General features: G+C 39.0%; 1 protein-coding gene across 1 annotated transcript in view; it reads right to left on the reverse strand.

Annotated features, from left to right (window-relative positions):
- Positions 1–24957, reverse strand: part of gdpd5b (glycerophosphodiester phosphodiesterase domain containing 5b) — a 50210-nt gene that overhangs the window by 16663 nt on the left and 8590 nt on the right. Inside the window, exons 2-3 of the mRNA XM_062419551.1 lie at positions 14934–15107; positions 2632–2735 (exon numbers count right to left, since the gene is read on the reverse strand). Of these exons, the coding sequence (XP_062275535.1) occupies positions 2632–2735; positions 14934–15050 (221 nt within the window). The 5' untranslated portion in view covers positions 15051–15107. The remainder of the gene's footprint in view (positions 1–2631; positions 2736–14933; positions 15108–24957) is intronic.

Consider the following 24957-nt stretch of genomic DNA (forward strand, 5'->3'; position numbering starts at 1 on the left):
TGTCATCTCTTTGATTATCTGTGAAGCCGGAGAAGCAGGAAGAAAATAAGAAAATGAATACTCTTCCTATAAAAAAGGAATGGCAAATGTCAGTTCACCAAAACTGACATCTTAAGAAGAAAATCAAAACACTAGTCTACTAAATCTGCTGATAAAACTAGACTGGGAGATTCTTCTCAGAGAAAAATGAGGGTGAGGACTGTACACACAGAGAAAGATGTTGAGAAAAGTGTTATTAAAGGTAAAAGAAAAATAAGGGACAAATGATTGAGAGAGAAAGTGAGAGAAAGACAGACAGACAGACAGAGGGAAATCAAAGGAAAAAAATATAGTGGGAAAGGAATGTGAGAAGAGTTAATGGAAGGCAACAGACGATAAGAGGGAAAGGTGACATTGTAGAGGTTTCTGAGAGCCAGAGGAGAGGGGGATGGGAGAGGTGACAGGAAAGAAAGACCAGGGTCGGTAATATGGGGAACAAAGGAGAAATCGTTTTGTACTACAGCATGTACAAGAACATGTTCTAACATAAACTATGTAAGATTTACAACACACAATAATATCAGATTTTATAATTACGTTAAAGAGGTAGTTTGGGAAAGAATGGGCCAGATGCAAAAAACACTCGTACGCACAGATTCGTTCTTAAATCATGCGTATGAGTTATTTATGAGGATATGCTGCATTCACCAATTTTCTTGTATTTTGAATTTTCTCTTAGGTACGAACAAAATTTACCAGTGGTGTAGACCTGTCGTGCCTGTCACGCACAACCCTTCTGTTGTTCTCCAAAGCAATAAAACATGACTTATAGCTGTCTAATTGTCTAATGGCAGTGTGCCAACGATATCATGTCTTTTGGGGGAACTCACATTTTTACGGGGGGGCTGACATCGTATAGATAGGCAAGATATGATAATCAGTTAATGAACACATAACACCTCCACATGGGTATCAAGACCAAACAACACTGTATGATACAATACGGCCAAGCACGATGTGGTAGCTATACTTTGCAGAGTGATGTAGTCTACTGCATTTCAGTTTATCCGCACAAATAAGACACAGAGAGGTCGAGCTGTTGAACTGTTACCCACATCTCCAACTTCTTCTGCCGGCTTCTTCGGCCTGCGTTGTCATCCTGGGTGATAGCAAGTCTGTGCTGACAGCAGTCCCGGCACCAGGTGTAACATCCCCGGTTGTCACTAACATAACATTTGCGGTAGAAGCTGGCTCTGGTCTTTAGAGTCAACTGACTTTTCTTTTTAACATTACTGTATGCTGACTACCACTTAACACAGAAATTAATAATGTCAATTCACAGGTTGAGTGTATATTATATTGTCAGTATTTTAGAGACCCCTCCGCAAAAAAAAACACAAATCAGGGGAGCTCATGTCTTATTGAGGAGAGCCAAGCTCCACCTGGCTTCCCTGTAGTTCACACCCTGACTAATGGATTATGTCCTGTTCATTAAATTGCACTTCTGAATCCATAATCATGATTACATCACTGTTTGCAAAAGTATTAAGCTATTTAGTATAAAGTTGTAGGCTATTTACCAATTTAGGTAGATATATCAGTCATTTAAATTGACAATTGAAACTATGATATAATGCAAGCTTACAATATAAATATTAACAGCTGAAACTACAAAGCGACTTGTCAACAGTTTACTTTTCCACAACACAAACTTACTATTTTATGAATTACTTTTATGATCTAAGTTATAGTTTAGCTCCCTGGCTGATGACCCTAGCGAGATGTTTTTGGCATCTAATTCATGTTAAATCATTTTTGTTTTTATTTCTGTGACGGTGCGCGCAACAGCTGAGACAGCGTTCACAGCACGGGTCATGTTTCGTAATTTTTGTAAATTCCACCTCACGAAAAAAAGTACGACAGATTTAAGAAAAGAAAAAAAAACTAACATGTTCTTGCATCTGGCCCAATGTCTTGAAATCTGATGTATCAATATAATAGGCAATTTCAGACTGGAGGAACTTTTTCACAGCTCTAATAGAACTGTTGGAGGAGCTACTCCCTTTTTTATCGTGTACGCACTGCAGGAACTGGAAATGTAGCTCTTAGAAAGTCTTTTTGAGGGACATTTTTAGCTCCTACTTTAGGGCAGGTACTCTTCCCACAAGAGGAACCTTGAAGGGTTAGGTCTAAGTGTACATTGAACACATGAGCCAATGTCGCACCAGCATCTGCCATTTTTAAAAATGAAACCCACGACAGACCACGACTTAAAATGTTTGTGATGCTATACAGTATGATGTGTTGTCAGTTGGCATTGGGCAGAAAAAGTTACAAGTGTTAATACAAAACCTCAAAACCAAAAAACATGTAAGTAAGAAACTAGCAGTTAAGTAAGGCACCGGGCTAAGTGACATATATGGTATGAGAAATGTTGGGCAAGGCATCATACTTATGTAATGGTGTAATTTGTAGAGGGATGGGTGGTCTCTGCCCAGATAAAGGCAGACTAAACTAATGATTTGGGAAATTAACAAACTAACAAGCATGGATAGAACTTTTTTTTACAGCCCAAACAATATGGTGACAGATGTCTGGCGTTCGATTTGGCCGGACAACACACAACAACACTCAGTTTGGTCGAATACTCACCAGTTGAACTCATTGTAGTCATTATGAGCCTCCCACCAGAAGTAGAACCAGACTAGCAGCAGACAGAAGGTAAAGAGGAGGATGAGGGACCACAGCAGCTCCCACTGCACACACATAAAAGTAAACATCATTAGTTCTGTGAGTCAAATACATATGTTTAAAAAAGACTACATTAAAGCATGAAGACTACATAATAGAGGTTAGACAGTCGTTGTTGTGACATGTTTTGGCAAGTAAAGCAGAAACAAGAATGTGAAATTTGGAGGTATCTGAATGCTTCCAAAACACATCAAACTGAAACTGTATCTACTGAATTTTACGCTTGAAAGTCACAAGCACTTCAACTTTAGACATCATTGTTCTATGAGAAGAAAACTTTCTTCAAGTCTACACTGTATTGAGCACATGGAGTCAAACTGGCTGCTGACCTTTGCGGAGAGTAAATCCCTTATACACTTTGCTCATTATCAAAGAATTACTTTTATTAACTTCACATGCAAACTGACTAATTACTGTCCTCGTCTATCATGCACTTTTGCCCCATGGCAAATATTAAATTGGAACATCTTTAGATAAAGGCGGACATAAAAACATCCCCAGGCCATACTCAGGAGGATACATGCACACCATCTGTCTTCTTCAGTGTACATTTTTTAAATACGTCTACGCTTTTGCTGCGACTCAGACAAGAGCCATCACAACTTTTTCTTTAAAGTGCAGAAAAAGTCTCATCATTTTAAAAGAATACTCTGTGCACCTGAGAGACCCGGGAAGTGTGTGTTGGCCCACTTTAACTGTGCTGATGATCCACACAAACAGATAATATTAATATGATATAATGCAATGAATATTACGAGGTGAGAGAGCAATATGATTTTAATCAGCCAACGCCCCTGAATGCATGACATGACTGGGTGTGGGAAAAACCAGACGCATATTTCAATCATGCTGTCAGATAAAACAAGTAGTCACATTGCTTATTGGCTTTAATTCTATGTAATCTGGACAAATCACACTATACATGTTTTCTGAGACAATTTCATCTTTAAACCTCCTTCTGGGGTAGGAAAATCAAATCACATCAAATCAAAATGTCAGCTGTAATTATAGTTATTATAGATGTCAAGTGTCTACAGTGGAAGGCTAGGGCTACGCATTTTGGTCAAACATACGCATATGTTTGGATAAACAGTAAATGCAGTTATACAGTACATCAGCATGTCGTTTAATGCCAAAATTAATTGTTTGATTGGTTGATTTATTATTGATTAGGTAAAGAAAAATGCCAAAACATGCAGTGTTTCCAGCTCCTGCAGTGTGAAGATTTGCTGTTTTTTAATCATTGTACATTGAGTGTTTTAGGTTATGCTGGACAGCCAAAGAAATCAATTTGAAGATGTCACCTCGGGTTGCCAGAGTTGTAACGTCTGACAGTTTATAGACAAAACAATCATAAACTGGCGGATCAATCCATGATGGAAATAAGCATTGGTCGCTACTAACGGTCCTTATGTATACAGTATGTGTGCACAGGTGTGTCGAGATAAAGACAGACACTCAAGTGAAGCAAGCCAAGCAAAGCAGCTCGACTGAACCATTGTCGAGTGTGCACAGGATCAGATTATTATCACCCCGACCAGCTGATGTGACACACGGGTAAGACAGTCTGACCTCCTTATATCTGTTCTCTACCTCATTATGTTTAGTTGAATTAATCTAAAAGCTTTTAAATGTCAAATATGGAAGTTTGAATCATAAAACAAATCCTAAAATGGTTCTATCCTAAAACTGAGTTGAGGGTCATTACACTATTCTGAGACGGGTCAGACTTAATGTGTGTGTGTGTGTGTGTGTGTGTGTGTGTGTGTGTGTGTGTGTGTGTGTGTGTGTGTGTGTGTGTGTGTGTGTGTGTGTGTGTGTGTGTGTGTCTCTCTCTGTGTGTTTGTGTGTCTCTCTGTGTCTCTCTCTCTCTCTCTCTCTCTGTCTCTGTCTCTCTCTGTCTCTGTGTGAGGCAGCTCTCTTCACAGTGATGAGAAAGCACAGACCCTGGTTCCCATGGTCCTTAATGACTACCTGGAAACACCTGGGAGATCCGACCGTGCTCCTGAGAGGGTACATTGTTCATCCACTCCACCCCACTCCCCTCCACTCCCCCACATCCTCTGTAGATTATGATGGATGTGACCTGAAACGCCCCTGGGAGAGCAGAGATGGTGCGGTCAGAAAGTTAACACTCAAGTCCCTGAAATTAATCAAATTATCTAATCAGCAATCTCCCAATGCTAAATACTGTATTTTATTATTTATAATGAACTCACGATGCTGTATTTGCTTGATTATAGCAATTATATATCACATTAATGTACATATGGACTTAAACCCCATTTCTTATGATTACTTTTATGCACATGACAAAAACTGCATCCTAATGACAAGTGTAACCATCATCTTTCTACTTGCTCTGAATCAATAAAAACAACATCTGTTATATGTTTTACTTAAATGAGTCTGGTTCTGACTTTCTATTTTTTACTCAAGTGCAGATAAGTACATAAACGTCTTTTAAAACATACACACACACACAAAATCAGTTTTGAAGAATAACTTGATTTTAGCACCATGTTAGGTCTGATCTTTCCAGCTCACTCAGCTGCAGAGCTTTTCCAGACGGACATGACTTGGCCTGCCCCAATGACATTACATTACCATTCTGCATGGCAGGCATTTTATTCAGACACAGTGCCATGGATTGACAGTGCGGCAACAGAAATCTATCAGAACGACACAAACTCAGTGAGTCAAGAGCCGAGCGTCCAAACAATCACCTGTGCTTTGTTCTGATAATTACTCTGAACAGTCTCATGCTGTTCGCCCCTCGGAGAAATCACAGAAGACAAAGAGGAGGAGTTCACCATGGTGAGATTCAGAGCAGTTGAATTAGATTTCATTCAAATTGAATTATGTGCTGCTGAGCCATAATTAAAAAAGTAAATATTGAAGTGATTTTCAAAACCATCAAGGGCCCTTTCTGTGGGCGCTGTAGAGTAATGCAGTCCAGACAGCCACATGGTTGAGATTAAATATATTTTAAAAACTGTCAACAAATTTGCTTCCTAAACCAGAAATATGAGGAAGGAGGGGAGTCATAGAGATATGCCAGAGTAAAAGCCTTGTACACCAAACTGCATTGCTCAAAATAGAAGAATCAAACAGATCAAGTCATAATTCATTGCAGCATGTAAACACTCATTTTCAAACATAAAAGGATACATTCCCAAAATCCTCTTTTTCCACATTTGATCTCTGCAACTCTGAGCTATAAATGCTATAAATAAAACGTATTTAAGGATTAGCAGGTCTTTGTAGGGACTAAAGAGTCAAACAGAGTTTATCCTACTTTACTGTTGGGCCACAGCGAGGGTTTGCTCTGACAAAATGATGAAAAAGAGGGACTTCTAAAAACAGTAAAAATGGTTTGAAATTGATTTTGATGTTGCTGACTCATCGCTGCGTCAGCGAAAACTGCGCCAGTGATTTTACATCATGAAAAGCAGATGCAGAGATACAGAAGACAACTTTTTCTGTAAAGGTGAAAGACAAAGAAATCAGTTACATCAATGTTGATTAAGTTAGTAAAAAAGTGCTCATTGCCACTTTACAGGAACTGTGTATCGAAAAACATAAGCGTGCAGCATCGCAATAATATTATTTTCCACATGAAATTTACTTTGCAGTTCTCGTCAATGACTTTCTGCTTTGTATTTTTCTGCCTCTTATCAACTCACAGCAGGTCCAGTCCAGTATGATTGAAGGAAGCCGATTATAGATTTATTATACAGGCTTATTGATTAAAAAAATAGTTTACAGCACAGTGTTAAAGGGGAAGAGGGTTTCTGAAATAATTATGAATACAGTATGAGACAGAGAGAGAGCGACAGAGAGAGAGTGCTAGTGATCTTATTGCACAGTTTAAATACTAAAAAAATAAATCAAATCAAATCCATATGTGGGTGTCAACACTGATTATGTATTTAATGTAAACAAACATAAAAGCAAACGTACCAAACATGGTAATAAAGGAGACTGTAGCAGTAGGTCACTGCTCAGTAATGGTGATTCTATAATGGTTACAGAGGTTTTCTGATATTCATTTGCCCCACTTTTCCCTTTAAGGGCAACTGCTAATGACTGAACAATATGTGTGCTATCCCTTTTCCTTTCAAGCGCGCTTCAATAAGTCAAACAGGATCTGGGCTGCACTATAGTGTCATAACCATATGATGGTTATTATTCATACTCAGCGGCTTCTCTTACTCCACAGTACATGCATACGTGGACAAACACATGCTTGCTTACTTACTCAAATACAGCACACAAAATAAAACATTAACACATATTGCAAAATTATTATTTATTATTATCTATTTTGATTTACATCTGATTTGCAAGTCAACCAAGAACTAAGTATGAAACTAGGATGCAGTGTTCAGCAGAAGTGATACAAAATACTTTCACACACCTAGACTCACAAGACAAATTATGTATTGCTGTGTAGCTGCGTAAATCTATTTTATTAAAAAATTCAAACCTACAAATGTAACCACAGTATATGAGCCATCTCTAGTTTACTCTGACACCCTTAACAACAGCACACACTGTAAATCACAGAGGCAAGCATGTTGATTTACATTATAATAACAACAACTGCACACATTCCTATCAGAGGATTATTCTGTGGGACTACAGTATGAAGTGAATTGACAAGGACAGCTAATTAAGCATGTTTGGGTATGAGCTGGCAGATACAAGGACAAGTACATGAAGAACTTGTCCTTGTACCGTGTACAGTACATCACCCTGTACTGTGACACACTGTAAACATCTCTACACCAATGTCACAACTTTTTGTACTCGGCAGATTGTGTGCTTCTTATTCTGAGTTTATGTGTGTGTTACAGTACAGACTGACCAACATTAGTCATCAGAGAGGAGATAAATACTGTAATACTGTATTGACAAACTACTGACAGATGCTGGAAATGTCAGTAGCATAACGCATAAACTTAAAACACTTGTAAATAAGACTCATTTATTATTATTTACTAAATTAGCATGTATTTATTTATTTACTTTAAGTTTTGCATCTAATGTAAAGAATTCACAGCAGTAATGAAATGTCCTGAACCTAAATAGACAAAAACTAATACACATGGTAAATCATTGATGGTGGAGATTTACAGGAACAGGCAGGGTAGGGCTTTATTTCTGCTGCTATATAGACATCACACAATTAAACAACACAATCAACTGGGTAACCCAGCTTGACTCAATGTGCTGCCATCTAACATGCCAACATTGTGGAGAGAGAAAAGCGTGGGATGGTCCCGAAACAAACTGCTGTCAAATATGAATCCAGACAGAAAGAACAAAAACGTGTGTGAATAAGCTTTTAAAACGCTTGTAAACGAAGGAAATCATTTTTTTCAGCTCCATTTAGTGGAAAAACAAACAGAGCTGCTTTAGCTGTTATTCTTTTGCTGACAGTGCTGCTTCTGCTGAGGCAGCCTCACATGCCTCTCTCTCTATCTCTCTCTCTCTCTCTCTGCCTCCATCTTCACTGGACTTGACACCTCAGTCCCTTGTCACATTCCTGAGCGTATCCCGTTAAGTCCCTGGCATTTCACACACGGTGTGCTGCACTGCTTTGCAATGCAGCTATACCACCAATTCACACAGTGTAAAAAATGTGTGCAAAATGCGAGGAACATGCTCATTAGAGTAGAAAAATATGACAAAGACATTCCAAATACTGAGCCGAACCTCCATTTTTTCTAACATTTTAAACATATTCCCCATTACTCTAAAATAAAAACAATTACAGAAATAAAAGTCCATCTGTTTCATTGAAAAAAAGTTGCTTATTTTCCAGTGTATAATGTGCAGACATTTCAACAGGAAATAATGCCCTCACATGTCCCTTTTAAACCCCCCTAAATATGATCACTGCTCTGCTGAGAGTATTTGTGGTTGTTGTTTACCCCTCTTGCAAGGTCAACACGGTCTCTAAAACTGGACTAAGGATTAGACTTATGTGATGGCAGGCAGTGGCAGTCAGCCAGTTAGTCCAGAAACTGCAGAGATGATGTAGGGTATATAATTCTACCTATTTCATTTGTGTATGTTTTGCATTTACTGCTTGTAGTGTTACCTCTTTAAAAAAAGGTACACAATACATTTCCGACCACCCTGATCGTACTCTTTGACTGCACAGGTGTGAGGGTGTCTCCACGTGACATTCAGTGTAGTATAAATACAGAACCTTCAGCATCACAAGCCTGAACAGCCACACACCAGGAAGTAGCTTATATTTATAATTATAGCAGATACAATATAATCTCTGTTCAGATATTATCTTAGTTAGCAGAGCACTCGAGCGTAACAGGTGGAGGAGTGAGGAGAGAGGAGGCTCACAGGAGCTTAGAGAAAGGAATCAGAGGGGAATCTTATTTTTAACACACTTCAACATGAACCAGTTTTTGTATAATTACACTACTGTAGATTTGAAAACTCCAGGAAAAAGCTTCAAGGGAGGTTTATTCATAAAAGCTATTAGATCTGTGGATAATCATGAATTAATCATTAAGACACTTATATTGTCAACTGAATTTTTGTCTGCCAAAAGGCTTTTCTTTTGAGCTGCATAACAAATAAGGGTGTGGTAAAAAAAAAAAAAGGAAAAAAAAGAGGTGTTATGTACTCATTATGTTTTTTTCTCTCACTTATGAAACATCTTTTAATTTACATATCCAAATGTGATAAAATTACAGAGGAATAAAGATAACAGATGCCCTGGAGATTTCACCACAGTATGAGGTCAGTCCTCCCCTCCAGGAGACCATGTCATCTAAAAATATAACCAAACCTTCAGGAACACCTCTACCTCAGCCTACTGCAGGTTTTCAGCAACAGATTAAGCATTTTAATTTCCAATGTTCATGATTTGTTTGTTATTTCATGTAAAGGGACTTCTCACAAATCATAAGAGGGTCCACAAGTTAAGAGGTTTTGATTAGGAACACAAAGCTGACAGAAATCCCACATATCAAATTGATTCTAATTGTTAATATCACTTTAGGAGAGTTAAAATCCAAGAAGAAAAAAATGGGGTGACCTTTTTTCCAGCAGTGTTTTTATATCAGGACAACTCCCATATTAAAAATCTATGAATAATTTAGAAATACTGTGTGACTACTGTCCTCTGACAGTACTGTTGAAGATGACCTGATGTTTTGGGTGGGGCGAAGACAGAGCTCAAATCAACATCAAACACACATTAAGTTGTAAGTATTTTAAAATTAAACCTAGAGCAGATTTATTTTGGCTATATGATCTGGTTCATGCAGCCTGTAGATATAACTGCCTGTAGCTTCAGTCACTGATAGCAGTTAAGGAAGAGGTCCGTCAAGAGAAAATCCAGAACAACCAAACTCTTTGCTTTTTTAACACAATCTCTCTACACACACACACACACACACCATGTTAACAAAAGCAAAAAGCATTCAGAGGAAATCGAAAACGGATCATTTGTTAAAACTAGGTTTGAAATACGAATAGTAGGGTAATGTAATTCCCTTAAAGACATGATTAGACCTAACACCCTCAGCCTCATCTTCATGTGAGTCACTTCATATTTGACATATTGAAGTTTATGACCTTTCAGTCTGACAGCCAGGGGGAAAAGAATGGGCAAGTATGTGATCAGGCACACAAATGCAGGACAAAAAAAGAAAAAAGGAAAAAATACGTATGTCCTTTAGAAATGACTAGAATTCACAAGTCAAAAAACTGAAATCATGTTGTAAAAGCACAATGTGGACATTTTTGCAACTAGTGGTCTCTCAATCAATCATTGCCGATATTGCAGTGAGCTTCTCATGATTAGGATTCCTTCAGTGTTCCATCATTCAGGAAGTTTTTATCCTCGGAGGTCTCCTCCTCTCCAACACAAACAGACAAAGATCTAGAAAGATCTGAAAAGTTTATAATCGTAAAATGTGACTTAAACCTGGATACAATGGCTTATTGCAGTTCATAGCTGAATCTGACTTACAACCATAACTCTATCATATGCACAAATAGGTTATGATACCACTGACTGCCAAACAAATGAAATAGATCGTTACCTTGATTAAAAATGATACATTTTCTCTGGGTTTGAACATTGTTGGAAACATTTGGGATAATGGGTTAACACACAACAAAATATATATTACAAAATATATAACATAATGTAGGTCTAGCTGTTTCTAGTTATTTTCATGTGAAAATTACATATGAAAATGAAAGTTACATATTGGGCTTTTAAGTCCAACAAAGAACAAAAACTTGATGATCAACATCTGTACAACAGTTATTTGATTTAAATTCTGCTTATTCTTTTTCCTTTTGATAATTTAAAGTTTAGTTCATGAAGTAAATGGAAACATTTGTGGAGTTATCCTCATTTCTGCAGCTGACTATAACTGCTACTGTTAGCCAATTGTGTTGTCTTACAGAGACAAATGAAGGCAGAGCGGCGTTGCGTCTATTTTTGAAGCCTTTGTGTGACTGAATGGTAAAGACTGGCTAAAATGGAAATACTTTCAATTATTACTGAGAGGCCAGATCAGCTTGCACTGCGTGACGTGGGCCGTCTTCCCACAGAGCACCTTGAACACATACAGAAGCAGCTTCAGCGAGACTCTCAGTCAACCTGAACGGCTCATTACAGTGAACAAAGAGGGGAAAAAAGGACAGAAATATCACAGTCCACCTGTGAATGAGTCTTGTCATCTCATGTTGTTTCAACATGAGATTCTTGGTTCTCACGCCTCTGTGATTCACTCAGTTCCAGTTACATGTAGCTGATACCTGCCCTTGATTGGTCACAGTTTGTTTACTGGGATCGTTTCAGATGCAGTCTTATATGACATCATATTAGGAGGCGTTTCTCAATGCAAAGGGACGCTCTTTGAGTTTGAGGCATACAAAGCTAACGAAGGTTAAGAAAATAGTCCAAACTGTTGACTGGTACTGTGTGTTTGCCCAAAATAAGCACCTGAACAGAAAACAATTAACCGTAAGAGTCCAAACTTTTCATTTCCATTTGCTCTTAAGCTGAACTGGTCAAATTTGTTCCAAATGTCAAAAAATAGACTTCAGACTACAGAGGTTCAAACTACAAAAACATGCTCAAAACTTAAAACTTATATCAAACCAAATACAATACAAACTAACACAAGAATAAAAAGTTAGCACTAGTGGCGGGGGGAAAAATCGATACAGTATAGTATCGCGATAATTTGCGTGGCAATATTGTATCGATACATGGACGCCAAGTATCAATCTTTTATTATGTAAATTGCAAATGAAAATCTAAGTTTTTGGTACCAGAATAATAAAATCAATTACTTTTTCAATCCTTTTTCTGGTGAGGTCGGCAGAAGTGACAGTCAGTGTGCAGGAGATGGTTTTCCTTTGGGGACATAATTTGCAGTTGAAAAAAGGTAATGAATTGCAATATATCGCAGCACATCACAATTTGTTTAAAATCGCAAGAATATCACAATTATCGTGATAATATCGTATCATGCAACCTGTGGTGATTCGCACCCCTAGTAAGCACATCTTTCCTCTCTCTATTCGCTACAGTTTGACAGCACCCAAACAAGGCGCCACTCTATAATGGTTTATATTTGTAATCATTGTCAACGGGATGATTTTGGCTCCTTCTGTTTTCAGTTCTCTCGGCTCATCACAAAAGCGGGAACGTCAAGGGGAAAAATATCCTCTTCCTGGCTCAACTGAAATTGACGTGGACATGCAACTGACTGTTTGCTTCTAATGCTGGAGTCAAGACGAGCGCTGTCCCAAACAAAGGATGAGCGCTGCGAACAAAGTATGCTGACTTGGCACTATCCTATAAGTTGGCCTGAAATACAACCACTTGCAACAGGAAACATAGCTAAACGGTGTCCAGTTTCCTGCAAACAGGAGGGGTGGGAGGAGATCAATATCTCTTTATTTTGTTCTCCAGTGCTTTTATATGGTTTGAGAGCTATCAGATATAACCATCCTTCCATATCTGTGTTATTTGCGCCCATTTGTTTACATGCCTAATGTAGATTTAATGCAGGCCATATATTGTCATGGATGGATGTGTGTGTGCTGAATGGCATGAATCTATTGTCTGTGTCCTGAGCTTCTGCTTGTCTACAGTTTGGTATGTGAGCATAAATAAATTATCCAACCCCAACACACACACACACACACACACACACACACACACACACACACACACACACACACACACACACACACACACACACACACACACACACACACACACACACACACACACACACACACACACACACACACACACACACACACACACACACACACACACACACACACACACACACACGGTGCGTATTTGAGTTTGTTGCAGCAACACAACCTGTGTGTCCTTGCTAAATACTGAAGAGGAGATAAAGGGGAAGGTCAGGACACATGACTCATCATATTTATTCTGGCATGTGCTAGAAAATAATATTAGAAAAAAAGCATTATTGTTCTTTGGTTGAGAGTTAAATGTAACTGTTCTGGTAGTACATTTTGATTTTTAAGTCTAACAATATGTTTTGAATGGTAAAACTACCATTAAAACGGCTTTTTGTAGCATTTAATCATCTATAGGTACACATTTGAATGTTCAAAAATCAGATGGATGCCAAGTTTGTCTTTTCAGGCTATGATAAATGTATCTATACAGCATATAGAATACTCTGTTTAGTGTTTGATCTCAGCACTAAACAACTGCTGAGCTTGTGGCTCTACACAACCACTCACAAAAAACATTTGATGGGTACCATTTATTACAAAATATGGTTGAACTAATTAAAAATGGATGTTAGAGCTGACAGACAACTGGGAACAGTAGAGTATTATAATGTCATATGAAGCTCTATGTGAAAAATCTAAAGGTTATTGAATAGATGACAAGCCAGCAAGGACATTTTTCCTCAAAGATAATTGTTCTTTGTAAATCAATCTTGACAGACAAACATTATCAGTGTAGGTTATCTAGAGACCATGAGGTGTGAGTGCACACTGTAATGGATGTTACCACAGACTGTAACATGCTATAGCCTTTTCCCCCCCTAAGTGGAGTACCTTTAAACATTACCCACTACCTACACAGCCATCTTGTTATTCTGAGGTGTAAGAACACTCACATTAAATCAACAGCCACTTATAATAATAGCTTTTAAATACAGCAGACAAAAAAGAAAAAGAATGACTTCATTTTTATAGACACGTTTTTGTCAAAATGTAGTTGGCAAGTCTGTTTTTTCATTGGAGGATGTTCATGAAAAAAATGTGCAAGGATGACTGTAACCTCAATAAAATCCATGTTAAAAAGGACTGCTATCAAAGAGCTGAATATTCTGCATCGATCTCTCACAGGACAGCTGTGCAGTTATCATGCAAGACGACCTTGAGAAGATGATACATAGAGAAAGGGACGATCGGGTCTTATTCTCTACTGCCTGACGTGAGCCCACGTGCACAAATGAGTGTGTGCAGGTGTTTGCAAAAATAGCTTTTTATTATGAGATGTCAGAGTGTGACACAATCAATCACAACAAGGACAGTTACCTTCTGCTTTGTTAAACCAGTGTTGAGGTTAGAGCCCTTACAAACAATTAAAAGGGGTTTTTATTTCAGTGAAAATGTGTTCTATATACTAAATGTAAAATTAAGCTGACTCACATTTAATAATCCAAAAGAAACGGAAACACCTGCTGTACATGCGAGTCAGATGTGACTGATATTATGCTGCAGGGTCAGTTTAATGTCATTCTGTACTGCTGAACATGTACATTACATACTGACCATCATACACATTTATCTTGCACTGCTTTAATTTCAGGCCCAGTCAAAACAATTTATCCAGCAGCAGCTACATGATAGAAACGTCTTCAACACACCCATTCTCCAGAATATGACCTGCTGTATTTACACATGGCCTCAATTGGATATTACATGGACTATGTACTGGGGAGCTGGCAGGGTAAAGTCCTTTTAATGTCCGGCCAAGCGGATTCAGATTACAGCTCCTTCAGGTAATGTCCGGATAACTCGAGGGTTGCAGTGCATGTGTGAAAGAGGCTGCTGACTGACAGCCAGATGTACAGCATTTCTGTCTGTTGAATCACTCACAAATGTGGTTTTCACCCCCTACACCACCACCTCCTTACCTTGGTGGTGTCATCATGGGAACGTTGATAGCGTTTCCAGCGGCAACCGTAGATCCCGGTGATACATGACAAACACAGCTGGCGCTCATAGACTTGGAGGGGTTGGTGTTTGACCATGCTCCTTCAGTCAGTCCTGCTTCCAGAGCTCTAACATCCCACTGACTACGGAGGAGACTGGAAGACGAAGAAAAACAAAACAACATATGAACCGTTAGTATGAATGTTGATGCAAGTTACTAATTGTTGTGAACAGAAATTTAATATACAAATACTAAAGTTGACAATCCATGTTGCCAAAAGCCAAAAGTCACTGGAGAAAGATGTCTGGCACTTTGATAGAAAACACATGCTAGCTAGAGAACGAACATGTTTTTGAAATAAAGCCCAGACCTTGTTTTCCACTTGCTGTTTCCAATGACAACTGAGGCTGCTAGTTTACATCAATATGATCAAGGGGATAAAAAAAAGAAAAATTAAATTGAAAAGGCCTCTGTGAACCAACTATCTATTAAACATCACATTAAATTACAGTGACCATGAATACATCAGTGCCACTAAATATCTGGGCCAACAGGCATAAAAGAGAAATTAATGCTGCTCTGTATGCTGCAACAGACCACTCTAAATGCTGAAGGTCTTTGCATCATTCAGCACTTTATTTCAAAATTTTAGGCTGGTGAAAGTTCAGCTGCATCCTGTAAAATTTAACTTGAAACATCGATCTAGACTTAATCTCACACATCTAAACAGGGAGGTACCAGGGTGGCATCCAACCCGGCCCCAAGCAGCCCCTCTTAATGTGGAGGAGCAGCAGAACAGTAATACTTTTGAAAAACCCGACATGCCTCCTGAGCCTGTCGAATGCTGTCGCTGCGACCGTGGTCGGAAGTGCCATGCTGGCTATGGAGTGTGAATAATCGGTTATATCTCATTCCTCTCTTTGAGCTACTCCTGATTCAGCACTGAGACTCTGCAATCAGCTATAATAACAATAATGATATTACAACAGTGCTGACTGTTATCACAAGTTTACCCCTCTCTCCAGGGACATGACGGAGCCTGTTGTGCTGCTGCTGCAGCTGCGAGGCACTCATCTCAGTTCAATCTGGGGCTGAAAGTGAATCTCCTATCAAAGCATACACTGTGCATAATTAATGGCCGGGTTAACAATCTCTGCTGACAAACAAACACCATTAAAAGTGTATAAACACAGTTCTGTGTTTGAGCTGGTGTTATTATTCCTCTTTTCTTTTCAGATTTTGAAGCACGGCTAACAAACATATGGCTAGGTCACGTCTGATGTTTCAGAGCAGTTCTGTATGTTAACTACACTCTTCCTGCTGTAATCAGGCTGTCTCAGGCTCTGGGCAGCTGCTCATTAGCATCTGCTGCAGTGGCCATGTTTCCTGTTATTAGTAAAAGTGCTCTGTGGAGGGCGGGCCTGACCCAGGGGGTATAATGAACCTGGCCCACCCCAGCAGGACTACAAGGGTCTTTGACAGGCTGTGTACAACGCTGCTCTGTAGCTTAAAATAAAAAGTGTTCAGTGCAGAGTTTCCTATTAATTATATAGCAGCACAAATTAGACTATGGTGGGCCGCCACAGTGTCACAGTGAGCTGAACATGTCTGTACACTCTCCAAAACGTTACATTGTTTTAGGGCTGAGCGGTATATTGAGTTTTTAAGACATATCAACGTATATCGTAGACGTTATCTTCTTTTGTGTGGATTATATTATTAAATTACTGAATGAAGTTGTGACAACTTTCTACTGTCTCTGACTCTGCTGCGCGGAGGGTTCAGCTCTGCCCCACTGAGACAGAGGAGAGGAGCAGTTAAAGTTAGCCTCTGCTAGTTTGCTGTCACTTCTCGTCGCGTAGCTCTCAGAGAGTCTGTTCAATGCAAGAATATTACTACTTTATTCCGCCTCGCTGTTCTGTATAAAAGGTCCGAACACTGAATAGGTGGACAGAGTTGCTTCGTCAGTAAGAGGCTACAGGACCCTGTTGCGTTAGCTGGTCGAGTGAGGTAGAGAGTGAATGAAGAGAGGGAGCGATGACAGTGAGAAAGTCGGTGAATCAGGTCAATAACACGTTATTTTCTGATTGTTTCACAGTGGTTCCGTTCAACAGCACAATTAAACTTCCCCACACACCTCCACTCAACCCTGCAGCTCAGCCTCAAACCTCTGAATATGAAACACCTGCATGCTGTTTAAAACACAGCAGCAGCATTATACTGCTTTAGTTGGTTCATTTTAAAAAGGCTTAATGAGAGATCTTATTTATTTCCATCTGTAAAATAAATCAACTCTGATCCTGATCCACTTCTAAGACATCTGGAAGTCAAGTCTTTTATTGATCAGCAAAGACAGTTAGTTTAGTTATTTGAAGAAACACAATGTAGAAAAAGGTTTTTACTGAAACAGTATTTTATATGTTCATAAGTAATTAACTAGTTGAATATGGCCCTTGGTCTTTTTTGATTGTTTGATTGGAACATTAAATGAACTGGTAAAATTTCTTTCTTGTGCTTTGTGGGTGTGTCATCACCAGTTCAACCAATAGTTAAATTACTAAAGCACACAAAAAAATTCTAGATATAACCTCTTAATGTTGCTCTCAGAGTGCACCAGAATGATGTATTTGACCCCCCTAGAGGGTCAGACTGAGACCTCACCACCATTTTCTCTAAAAATTCTGTGGGAAACACTGCAGTGTTATACTCTGACCCTTATTAATAAAGAACTATTCTACAACAGAGATGCACTGTATCTAAAGAAGTAGCATTTGTACCAAGCACAGGAATAGCAGAACGAAACTAAAAGGAGAACATGAAGCTTTCTCATTTGTGAATATGATTAATGTTCTTCCTCATACAGAGGGACGATAATGTCTGATAAGTTTGGACTGTGTCACATCACAGGAGCGAACGTCATCAAAACTGATAAATTATATCTTGCTTCATTTAAGGTTATAAAATATATAGCACTTGGAAGGCCCTGTTATCAAAACATCATAAGCACAGTGAGTGAATATAGCTCCGGCACGGTTAATGCTGTATCTCAGGCACTGTCAAATAAAAACAGGCACAGACTGGATAAACGCAAAGAATCAATTTAATGTCCTTCCACTGGTCAAACACACTACACGCCAGTGTGTTATCAATAACCACCTTATCTTATTTGTGTGTACTACTGTATTGCCCAGCCCTGACCGAGTAGCAACACAGCAGTCTGTGGGATTTGCACAGTGATCAGATCAGGCACTGCTTGACTACAGGCATAGCTAGCTCGTCTGGTTATTCTGCTAAATAAATCATGAGTGTGAGGTGAATGGAAACCGCAGCTTTGAAAGCATAGGATTTTGAACATTTTTCTTCAAAAATTACACATTAAAAAAAAAAAAAAAAAAAGATTATAAGATTAAAGATAAAAATCTAAACTCTGTGGCTTTGGGGAGGATTTTAGAGGTTCAGTTTGTTGCTCAATCCTGTCTGGAAAACCCCCGCAAAAATTTCCATCTGCAGGTCAAAATTTCCACTTGTCCAATTTGTAGTTTCATGACATGATGATGGGAACTATGGATTGGCCCACAGATTAATCATCACAAGCACCTCATCAGGTAATCATCTGTGTACAAAGCATTCAACACAATGCATGGTTTCCCTGGTGATACATTATTGATTCATCTGTTGATTGATTTGTTTGTCAGTTCAGCCTTTTGCTGGTTTGTGGCTATTTAACATTTAAAACGACAGTATGTTGGTTTTTGTGTATGAAAGTCAAACAAGTACGTTTCCTACACCTGCTCCACCTGTTCTCCTTCACATAAACATGACAAATAAACATTTCAGTTCTTCAAAATCAGGTCAACATTTCTACTGGGAGCCCCAAAGTTAAATATCGATTGATAACATGTCAGGTAACAAAGAGTGTGATTAAACCACTCCTCCCATGATGAGCGCTGTCATGTTGTCACTTGTTGACAAATTATAACGTTCAAACCGGTATTCGCAGCAGTGTCTCCATGCTGTTAGAAAAGCGGTTTTCGTGGTCTGTGTTGTGACACGTTTACCTCCTAAAGCTTCTATTGCTGCCAGCGTTGCAGCAGCATGTGTCCTCAGAGTCGAACGTATCACGCGTCACCGCTACGTCAATTGAGTTAAACATCAAACAGCTCCTTTAATTAAAACTATTTGATGTGGAATATTATCATAATTAGACAGAGCAGAACAGAGGCTGCAGATTTTCACCTTCATATGGGAGGATCATCCACTTTTTTTTTGGCTTCACACTGCGGTTAATATTCCACAACCCTTCTCCAGGCTGGACTGAATGATAAGCTGCAATTAATCTTTTTTCTTTATCATCAGCATAATGTCTCACTAGAAAGTCATCAGCTAAGTACGACCCTTGCAGAGACAATTAAATCTTGAATTAATGAATTGGCAAAGCTAAATTAAAGAATCAGCAATGCTCTGCACGCGACTCTCATCCAGCCAACAAACAGTAAAATTAGTTGGAAACTGACAACCAGAAACATGTTTTCTGTCTCTAATAAATACCAAATGTATGACAAATGTGACAGATTTTTTTTCTTAATAGCTGTGTAGAAGAATTACTACAGATGGAGAGTTACTATATTATAGACTCTGCAGTTGCAATCAGTCATATTTTGCCAACAAGGATGTGACGCAACAAGGATGGACCGCACTGTCACACTGATTCACTATGTTACACACATGAACTTCACATAGAAAAACACTGAGCACAAACAAACAAAAAAACAACAACCAGTTTCCTCGTGTTTTCTTACACATCAGATTTTAATGACTAAATCTGTTTGTTTATGCCTTTAAACACTCTTTTAGTTATCTACATGCATGTCCCCCTGCTCCCCCTTTGTGACCGAAATAGATTTAACAAGTGAAATCAAGCAGTAATTAAAGCTGTCCACCACAGGAGAAGCAGGCTTTTTAAAAAAAAATCATTTGCATGTGTCACAAGGTGGCTGAACTTAGGTTGAAAAGAGGAGTTATGAGTCTGAATGAAAAACCCTCGAACGGCTGCTGTCATCTCCTTTTCTGCTGCTTCATTTCCTCCAATCAAAAGGCACAGTGAGGAAAAACAGTCTGCAGGGGAGGAAATGCTTCAGCAGTTTCCCAGCAGAAAACTGTTTCTCCCTCTGACCAGAAAAGTGAGGGAGAGGCCAAACAGCAGAGAGGAACAAGACCGAAGGCTGACCCACTGCTTAGAGGAATAGTTCGCTAAGAATGACAAATGATTTTTTAAGCTGTATTGTTGGATTCTTGATATTCTAAGCTTTAAACATGTTTATTGTAGGGCCACTGTGACGTGTTCCTGATATCTGCACTGATCTCTGCGTATTAAAAGAGCGCAGGCAAAAGAAAATGACTCTAACATAATTATATGTGTTCTGGAGCCAAATGATGGTAATGGCAATGTTGGTCCAAAGCTCCCACATTTAACTAATTATCTTGTCCTGCAGGGATGATGATGATGATAGAATGACCCAACGAAGAGGTAAAAACATGAATGGAAAAGCAGACCTCTACATGACAGTAGGTTTAAGTGAGGTTTCAAAGCCAGAAACTGGAGTGACTCACAAGAATTTGGTTTACAAAAAGGCTAAAAAGTTTGCATTTTAGAATTCTGCGGGCACAAATGTTACATTAGATATGAACATCTCAGTCACACAAGCAGACATTGAATAGATTCGACGTGATGAAGAATCTATTTAGCCTACTGCAAATGCATCTACATTTAATCTCTTCCTGATCCGCTTGTCATGTTTAAAAGATCTGAATTGCTTTTTGAGATGTGCAATGGATACCGAGTAATGAAGCACCATGGAGACTCGGCTGAACCGAGTGGCATCGGAAGACGCCTGTGAAGGGGGTTGATTAGTGACACATGGGTGATAAAGGCCGTTATAACGAGCAATGGGAAAGTCATTATATCAGAGCTGTTAAAGCTGGCTCAGCACTGAAAGCTCAGTTGAATGCTGACACAATAGAGGGAACAGAGAGTCTTGGCAACATTAAAATAGAGTCATGAAAGAGCCAGCGTACAGTAGAGATCTCTCTTTCTGTTTAATCTAAACAAACCACTGTTGATGCTTTCTGTAAAGTAGTAAAGTAAACCTTCCTGTAGGACCTGCAGCATCACTGCTTAGAACAGTAAATGAATAGTTTTATAAATTGGTCATTCAGTCATTAGTTTATTATATCAATTAGTAACAGTGTAGATTGTGTATCCATGTACAGAATATTAAAGAATCTTCGTTTAAAGATTAAACTATAAATTATTTGATGAGGCCAACTTGTGCCCTGTGTTGGACCTGCAGATACATAACAGCTGATTATCAACCATATAAAGAGGTGTGCACAGGTAATAAAACAAGACAAACACATACCAAATTCACGCTAATGCAGGCTAAGCCTCACGGCACTTTCTTTAATCCCTCCTGTCAGGAGTCAAAGCCGAGCGAGTTTCCTGGGGGACCAAAAATCTGAAAGCATGTCCTAACCGGCCAGGTGTAAACTACATAATGTGTGTGTGTATGTGTGTGTGTGTGAATGAGCATGTACAATGCACAAAGTATAACTCCTTCAACCGCTCAGGTGAAGCAGGAGGAAAACAAGTCACTGGCTGCTTCTGTTAGATGAAGTTTATTTAGTGAAAGGAGAAGCGGTGGATCGAGGAAAAGCAGCAATATTACATTATATTACATTACATCCCAGCAGGGAAGCTGCAGCACTCCACTATTCCTGCTTAATTTAATACTGCCTTAATATTATGTGTGGCACTTACTCCTCCACAGTGCAGCCTACTTACAATATCCAGCATTCAATAACAACCTCTGTAAGAGTGCCAGCCCCACACAATTATGGTAAACTGTTAAAGGCTGCACAACATTTTAATGCTTACAGCCGACTGTATCATAAAGAACAGAAATGACAACTAAGTTACAATAAAACTGTAAAAACTGAGCTCATAGATTTGTGGCCGCCATGTCGATCAACTCATTCACACTAAATGACACCTAAGAGCAACCACTTACTTTGGTTTACTTGACCTGCATTGTGAAAATATTCATGCTGTATCATTTGTAGTCTATCATGTGCTGACAGTTCATTATCTGTCCATAAACCTCTCAAGACATGATGTCAGAAGATATCTAAAACTTCCTGATAGCACATTACCTCTCACTGACCAGCACCAGACACAGAACAGCATTTACTCATTTGTTAAACAAAAACCGACTCGCTTCTACCTTTACCTCTTTTCTTTTAGCCAACATTTCACAAGTTCTACAAGCTGTTGCTCCACGTCAGTCAATGCAGTGACTTTCTTTGCTGATACATTTCCAAATATAGTTTCGTGCTCACTTTTCAACATTTTTGTGTTGCAATTCTCATCACTGGTCAGATTAAAAGACCTTAAGAACGTACTTTTGGTGGTCTTAAGGTATTGCATGTAATAATGGACAATTATATGCACAAAGCCTCTGTGTTACCCAACAGAAATATGTCTGGCATGTGTCCACATAATCTCAAATGCAAGTAGTTCAGTAAGTTATCGACATACTCTCTGACCAACACCTACTGTAAATCACTTCCATAAGTCAGTGTGGCGTAGTGTTCATTTCGTCAGACTAGACTAGTCGAAATATATTTGTCAACGACCGTTTTTTTTCCATGACTAAAACGAGACAATGATGAAACGACACCAATGTCCTTAAACACTGAATGTGACTAAATTAACACGCATTTATGTTGACGAAAAACGGGACTACCCCACAGGGAGAGTTACAGCAGCGGAGTGTAGTCAGGGCAAGCAATCCACCTTTTAAATTAAGTTGCACTGTTAATACAGTAATTACGGCAGCCCAATCAAATCCAAACCGCCATTGTAGACTACCGTAAGTACAACAGTAGCAGAACAACTAAACAGTACGATTTTGTTAACTTGTTCAAATGTAGTTGATTTGGTCATTTTCTTCGATTTTTGTGCTTCTACTGTGGATCAGTAGACTACGTAGAAAAACTGCCTTTTTATCTGTCTGTTTTATTTACGTTTGTTGCTGAAATATGATCGGTGGTCTGCACGGGTTGTTTTATTTTTGAAGTTGACCGGAAGTTCTATGCTGATTCTGTGTCTAACTTCCTGTCTGGGGTGATCTGCTGTGTCGACCTTGACGTTTTTCTCTGATGACAGCAACAGTACGCTAGGAAGAAAAAGACTGGATATTTGGTCCCATTTTATAAATATGCAAATCAGAACATTTCAGTTCAATATCAGGATGTATTTCTGTGAGTATCAGACCAGGCACCTTTAGCAAAGTTGCATTCCTTATCATTCAACATGTGTACTTCATCAGGTAATGAGAACATATATCTTGTGAGATGAGTGAGAAAAAGACTAAAAAGAAATCTATTGGTTAGACTAGATTCATTTTAATTAACATTTCAGTCAATCTGCTTTCAGAGACTAAAAAAAGACTATAAAAAGACTAAAATGAGTTTCATGGAGTAAAACTAGACTAAAATACTTTGGGTTTTCTTTTGATTAAAATCAGATGCTGATTTTAATGCTAAGCCTTTTAGTCAACTAAAATGTGACAAACAAAAAAAGCATACGGTGAATATAACAAAAACTAATAAGGGCGTTTGACACAAGACTAAGACTAAAACTAAATTTAAAAATAGCTGACAAAATTAACAGTAGTGTGGTGGGAGGCGAAGAATTATGGGCCACGGCCTATAGCCCACAGCTCCTTTTAAATCCCGAATCGGACTCCGTCCCGCCACAAATCACTCTCATATTGCCCAGTCAGCTATAGCAGTCAGTGACAGCTTGTAGAAGGAAGGTGATTTGTGATACAGATGAAACGCAACCATTTCCTGAGCCTGTCGGACATCAGTCAACAAGGTGACAGTGGGACTGAGCGGGAAAATGAAACTCACTTACCCCCCTGCTTAACTACCAGAACTACAAATAGAAAGGGGTCACAGTTAGCGGCTTAACTTCACAGAATAAGAGAATGAAGGGAGAAATGCTGAGGAGTTGACTGTACGTAAGCACAAAAAGCGAGTTAGTAAACACTGACGATGCAGAATTAAGTGTACTCTGGCTAACCAGCAGTTTGCTCTGATGTTACTGAAGGTTGATGTCAGGGAAATCGTTTGAGGTCTTTACTCGTCATTTTCAAACACCGACAGTAAAGAGAATTTAAAATAGAGAACGATTTCTAAACACTTTGGAAGAAAAGTAATCCAGTTTACACCTGGATTGCACACTGACATCTTTTGTTATCTAGATGTAATGAGGGTTAGTGAAATATCTCTTATTTATGCATCTATGCATTCATGTCAGACTTTTATGCACAAAAAATACAATAAAATAGAGGTCTGAGTCAGCATGAAAATATTCCTGAACCAGTGTTTACCATTAATCTTATAGACTGTGGCAGTCCGCCATAGTCTACTATGTGCCGCCACAGTTTCACAGTGAACTGAACACGTCTGTACACTCTTCTTTTGTGTGGATTATATTGATGAATTACTGAATGAAGTTGTGACAATTTCCCAACGTCTCTGACTCTGCTGCACGGAGGGTTCAGCTCTGCCCCACTGAGACAGAGGAGAGGAGCAGTTAACGTTAGCCTCTGCTATAGTTTGCTGTCACTTCTCGTCGCGTAGCTCTCAGAGAGTCTGTTCAATGCAGGAATATTACTACTTTATTCCGCCTCGCTGTTCTGTATAAAAGGTCCGGACACTGAATGGGGGACAGAGTTGCTCCATCAGTAAGAGGCTACAGGACGCTGTTGTGTTAGCTGGTCGCGAGAGGTAGAGAGTGAATGAAGAGAGGGAGCTACGTTCAACCGCACAAATAAACTTCCCCACACACTTCCACTCAACCCTGCAGCTCAGCCTCAAACCACTGAATATGAAACACCTGCATGTTGTTTAAAACACAGCAGCAGCATTATACTGCT

This window comes from Scomber scombrus, chromosome 5 (genome assembly GCF_963691925.1).
Source record: "Scomber scombrus chromosome 5, fScoSco1.1, whole genome shotgun sequence".
Classification (NCBI taxonomy): Eukaryota; Metazoa; Chordata; class Actinopteri; order Scombriformes; family Scombridae; genus Scomber; species Scomber scombrus.